The sequence below is a fragment of the Montipora capricornis genome, chromosome 4, assembly GCF_036669925.1.
Source record: "Montipora capricornis isolate CH-2021 chromosome 4, ASM3666992v2, whole genome shotgun sequence".
In the NCBI taxonomy this organism is placed as follows: domain Eukaryota; kingdom Metazoa; phylum Cnidaria; class Anthozoa; order Scleractinia; family Acroporidae; genus Montipora; species Montipora capricornis.
In genome coordinates, this window is record NC_090886.1 from 388,154 (window position 1) to 393,153 (window position 5,000).

The window sequence follows — 5,000 nt, forward strand, 5'->3', positions numbered from 1 at the left end:
GCAGCCATGTCTTTTTGTTGGTACACGTTAGGGTTAGGGTTTAATAGCTTTGCTCGTTTCTGTTTTCAGACTTCAAATAATAATTACTTCTATCCCAGTGGGAAGATCATTTCAATTAATGGAACAACTTGATACAATTTGAGAAGAAACCTGAAAAATTACATACCGGTATCTTTCATCATATAAAATTAATTCTTCATCCCCTTTTTATCTTCAAGTTGAATCAATTCAAGCACCTGGAAGAGAATCCCTACCTAAAGTAAGTCTCATTGACTTAATCCATCTCTCCTGACTTAGCTGTGTTGAAATTCGGGTACTAAATTATGAAGGAAAATTAGTTCTTGAGTTTGGGCAAGTGCGCAGTGGGTAGTCCAGTCACCAGGTGTACCATACATTAGACTCTGTGATGTGATTCTAACGAAAGTGCAACATTTATAGAGGGTGTCAAAGTATATTATTACATAAACACCAATGAAATACAAAGTGAGCTTCCACATGAAAACATTCATGATATCTAAAAGAGTCACTGTTGCCATGGTTACATATAAAGATTGTACCTTTCAATGCCTTTTGTGAAATGATTTAGTGAAAAATATTTCACTTGTTCGCTGCGCTTTCTCGTGAAATATTTTTCAATGCTTGAAGAGAAATTTCGTATCTCTGCAGGGCCATGTAATATCCTCTATTTAACAATTAGATTATGAGCTCGAGATTTCTATGAGGTGATAGTTGATGAGTTTACAAATCAACTATATATCACCAGAAACCCATAAGGGTTGAAACGTGTAACGCTCTTTCACAGCTTCCGAATATTCAGTGCGAACTGATTGGTTGGATGTTTCAGTGCTAAGTACCATATTTGGAAACCCCTTGCTCTTGTTGTTCCAAATATGGTACTTAGCAAATTGAATATTCAGAAGCTTGTTTCCAAGCACACAAGGGGCCGTTACACGTTTCAACCCTTATGGGTTTCTGATATCACCTCATAGAAATCAAGCAAATAAATAAATATAATTGTTTTAGTGAATTTACTTCATAAAACGGTTTCCAATTATTTCTTGACGTATTATTAAACTTTGCGCCTGAAAAAGATCGCTTGGATTGTGCGTGCGAGCACGTCAGCTTTTTCAATAATTTCAACTTTTTTGAAAGTCAAGAAACCGTGAATGTCCTTCGTTTAGACTTCTCAGAAATTTAACTACCCATCCCATTTGCATCCACATTTTCGTCCAAACCTTAGGAAAAACGAAAAAAACACTGTTATTTCCAAGACTACCTCCAGCCACTGCACACTAGTGGTTGTTAGTGTTCAATGGCTCAGCCAATCAGATTACAGCATTTGCATTCAATTTAGTATACTAGAAGAATTCTACTAATTATGTTTAGGTATTTGAAGAAAGCTCTTAATGGTTAAGAGCTTTCTTTGGATAATTGAACATTTTAATGCTTAAAAGGAATATTATAGTACATCATTCATCAAAAGTGTAAGAAGTGATCTGTGGTTGACCTCCAGGTATTTTAACTCAATACTGTAGTTATCATAAATACTTATTTAAATTGTTTTTTTATTATTATTTTGATTGCTCAGTACAATAGAAACATGTTGTTGAGTGTCACCCAAAATGGGTTTCAAATTTAATTTCTCTTCATTTTGCATTGTTTTTGTAATGGTGAATTCCCCTAAAGCTACCATTTAATTATGTTTGTTTATTTCAGGCCTTCTGTTTTTTATTTTGCTTTATTTTCTCAAACAATATATGTTTTGGTTAGTTTATTGATTGCTGACCATGGTATTACCAAAGATTAGCTCTTAGTTTCAGTTGTTTAATTGCAAATTAATTCACTTTGGAAATTATGCACTCCAGATCTCTTCAGTGCAATCAACCTTATTTCCTGAAGCTGGAGAATATATTATATTCGCTGGATCTGGTTTTTTTGTTTTGTTTTATAGGACGTTGCATTGAATGATGATACTCTTTTGGAGAAAGTTAAGTTCAAAGATGAAAGTCTTCAGCAACAGATTGACAAATCAGCTACTGCTATCTCTCCATGTGATCAAGCTGTCATTTTGGGGTTGACGTGAGTTGTAATTTTTTTTTCATTTCAACATTGGAGGAAAGGCTTTTTAAAAAGACAGATTGATGTTCCTTGTATATGTAGATTGTACTGGAAGATTCAGTGTCAATTACTGTATTTGGCTAAAAATTTAACTCTGGGATGGAGCTTTGAACTTTGGATGCCATCCTTCTCATGGAAACGTAGGAAAGCTGATATAGGGTATAATGAAATCGGTATGCCTCCTTGTTATTTAAAAGTTTTGTCCTCTCTTTTAAGTGTTGAATGTCAGAAGAGTCAGGCTCAACACCGACTGAATACTGAAGAGATGTTAGCATACTTGGAGGTATAGAAACCTATCATCTTATAAAAGGTGTCATTACAGGTAAAGGACAATCAGTTCTCTTGCTTTAATGTGACTTAGGTGATTACAAACCATCCAAAGGCTTGGTGTGTCAATATGGTGGCACTACTGATGAGAAGCAGGCTGGAAAAAGAGTTGCGTCGAAAGATGGAAAGGTCCATGATGCAATTACAGGTATGCAATGTTTGTGAATACCTTTCAAAGTAATCCTTTACCAATACTTACTGTACTTTTTTTCTTTGTTGTGCAGGCCTTACTTGAATCAATTGAAAATCATGTTCCAGAGGTAGGATCTTCATCAATAAATCATCTAACTGCTTGTATACACACTTAAATGCAAATTTAAATTGTTAGATGATGGTATGTGATATGACATGATGTGACATAACATGACTTCATTGTGGTCCAGTTTTCGCATTTGTTATTTGCATATGTAACCAACCAAATACTTTTGTTGCATCTTCAATTTTCAGGTAACTGATAGACAACTGCTGTTTTACTGCGTACCCCTTCCCCCAAAGTGGGAGATTAAGGTATTTGTATGTGATGTATTGATGCTCTTTAAGGCACAATTCTGCATTTATGATGCAAATTACCCTAAAGGCAAGCAGGGTTATACCAGAATCACTAGTGTAAAAGTGTCACAATTTTGTAAAAAAAAAAAGAAGGTCGGATTTGAGTGTGTGTCTTACAGGTTAGGATATTTTTAAGTGAGTTACATGTGGAGGGCTCCAGCCAAAAACATCTTCAGAAAGACAGTTGTCAAACACTGATCAGTTTTGCTTATCACAGAATACTTTAAAGTGTTCTCTGTTCAGAATGAATGTTTTCCGTACAAAACACTAGTTGTGGCTCATCTGGAAGTGTAGCTTGTACTTTGGTGGTTGTGGTATATTAGCAGCTTTTCACAATTCCCTTTCTGTGTGGATTTTTCTCTGCTGTGGTTTACTGGTGATTTTGTTGACAATTTCCATTTTTTGTACAATTAACAGTCACGGTACTTTGTTTATACACTGACACTAACTAGTATTACACAATAGAATGAAGTTTCTCTTATTATTGTAATAGGAGAAAGTTTGTGCTGTTTCTCATCTTTGTATGCCTCTGTTCGTTTTAGAGAGATTTGGCAAAGTTGTTGTTCCAGATGGGTGCTGTCAAAGGTGCTTTAGATATATTCCAGCAGATTCATGCTTGGGAAGATGTTGTTTATTGTTACCAGAGCCTTGGATGGTATTCAAAGGTTAGCTTACTTTGACTGTCTCATTTTATCCAAAGCAGGGTTTGTGCAGTGCTGAGTTTGTTTGTTCCCGCTACTACCCGTACTCTGGCATTTCTATTTCTGAATACTGTTGTTTTCATAAAGCAGTTTAGCAGTGCTACAATATATATGTATTTTCCAATGATGATGATGATCATCATCATAATAAGAACAATAATAATAATGCACGTAGTAATAATCATCACCATCATCACCAGCAGAAGTGGGAGGCTTCTCAACCCGAAAGAACAAAGACTGGTTTGACGAAAATGACGATGAGATCCGAAAGTCATTACCGGTAGATGAAAAGTGCATCGCCTATCAAAGGCTTCTATCCAATCCAGACAGTCAGTCAGCCAGCCAAGTCAACATAAAGACAGGCATGCATCACTCTTCAAAGAAAGCTGCATGACATTCAGAATAACTGGTGGGAGACACCAGCTCTATGAAGCTCTCAGAAAGGTTTTCGGACCCTTCCACCAAACACAAGCTGAGAGGGGAGAGTTGCGAGATGATCTTCGAAATGCCATAATTGTGTCCCTATATAAGAATAAGGGTGAGAAAGTAGACTTCTCCAACTGCAGGGGTATTAATCTTGTTTCCATCGCTGGCAAGATTCTTGCACATGTTCTACTCAACAGACTGATAGCAGCTATTGCAGAAGGCCCCATCAACCGGGGAACTGCAGATATGATCTTCGTACTTCGCCAAATTCGAGAGAAGTGCAGGGAGCAAAACATGGGTCTTTATGCAGCCTTCATAGAACTGATTAAGGCTTTTGACACTGTGAGCAGAGATGGACTTTGGCATATCCTGAGTAGAATCGGATGCCCCCCCCCCCCCCTTCAATTTCCTCACAATCCTTCATCAACTCCATACAGGTCATCAGGGACAGGTGAAGCACAACAGGGAGCTCGCAAACTCGTTTCCTACTGAGAGTGGTGTAAAGCAGGTCTGCGTACTAGGGCCAACACTCTTGCCATATTCTTTGCTATGATGCTTCGTGAAGCAAAGGACGATCTACAGCATGGCATTTACATTTGGTTCTGTACCGATGGTAGTTTATTCAACCTGCAACGACTGTTGTCCTGCACCAAGACGTCAGAACAACTGATCACTGACTTGCTGTTTGCTGACGATTTTGCCCTTCTGGCGCACACAGAGGAAGCCCTCCAGAGAATGGTCACATGCTTCGCCAACGCAGCAACACCCTTTGGACTAACCATTAGCCTCAAGAAACAGAAGTCATTTGTCAGAAAGCCCCTAATGACACCCACCACCCACCCAGTATCAACATCAAAGGTCACCAGCTGAATACAGTGG

The 5,000-nt window shown here is 37.8% G+C and overlaps 1 protein-coding gene across 1 annotated transcript in view; it reads left to right on the plus strand.

Annotated features, from left to right (window-relative positions):
- LOC138045042 (tetratricopeptide repeat protein 27-like) overlaps positions 1 to 5,000 on the plus strand; it is a 41,353-nt gene that overhangs the window by 17,477 nt on the left and 18,876 nt on the right. The window contains exons 11-17 of the mRNA XM_068891395.1: positions 219 to 259; positions 1,952 to 2,079; positions 2,335 to 2,401; positions 2,480 to 2,593; positions 2,670 to 2,705; positions 2,893 to 2,952; positions 3,537 to 3,659. Coding sequence (XP_068747496.1) covers positions 219 to 259; positions 1,952 to 2,079; positions 2,335 to 2,401; positions 2,480 to 2,593; positions 2,670 to 2,705; positions 2,893 to 2,952; positions 3,537 to 3,659 — 569 coding nt within the window. The remainder of the gene's footprint in view (positions 1 to 218; positions 260 to 1,951; positions 2,080 to 2,334; positions 2,402 to 2,479; positions 2,594 to 2,669; positions 2,706 to 2,892; positions 2,953 to 3,536; positions 3,660 to 5,000) is intronic.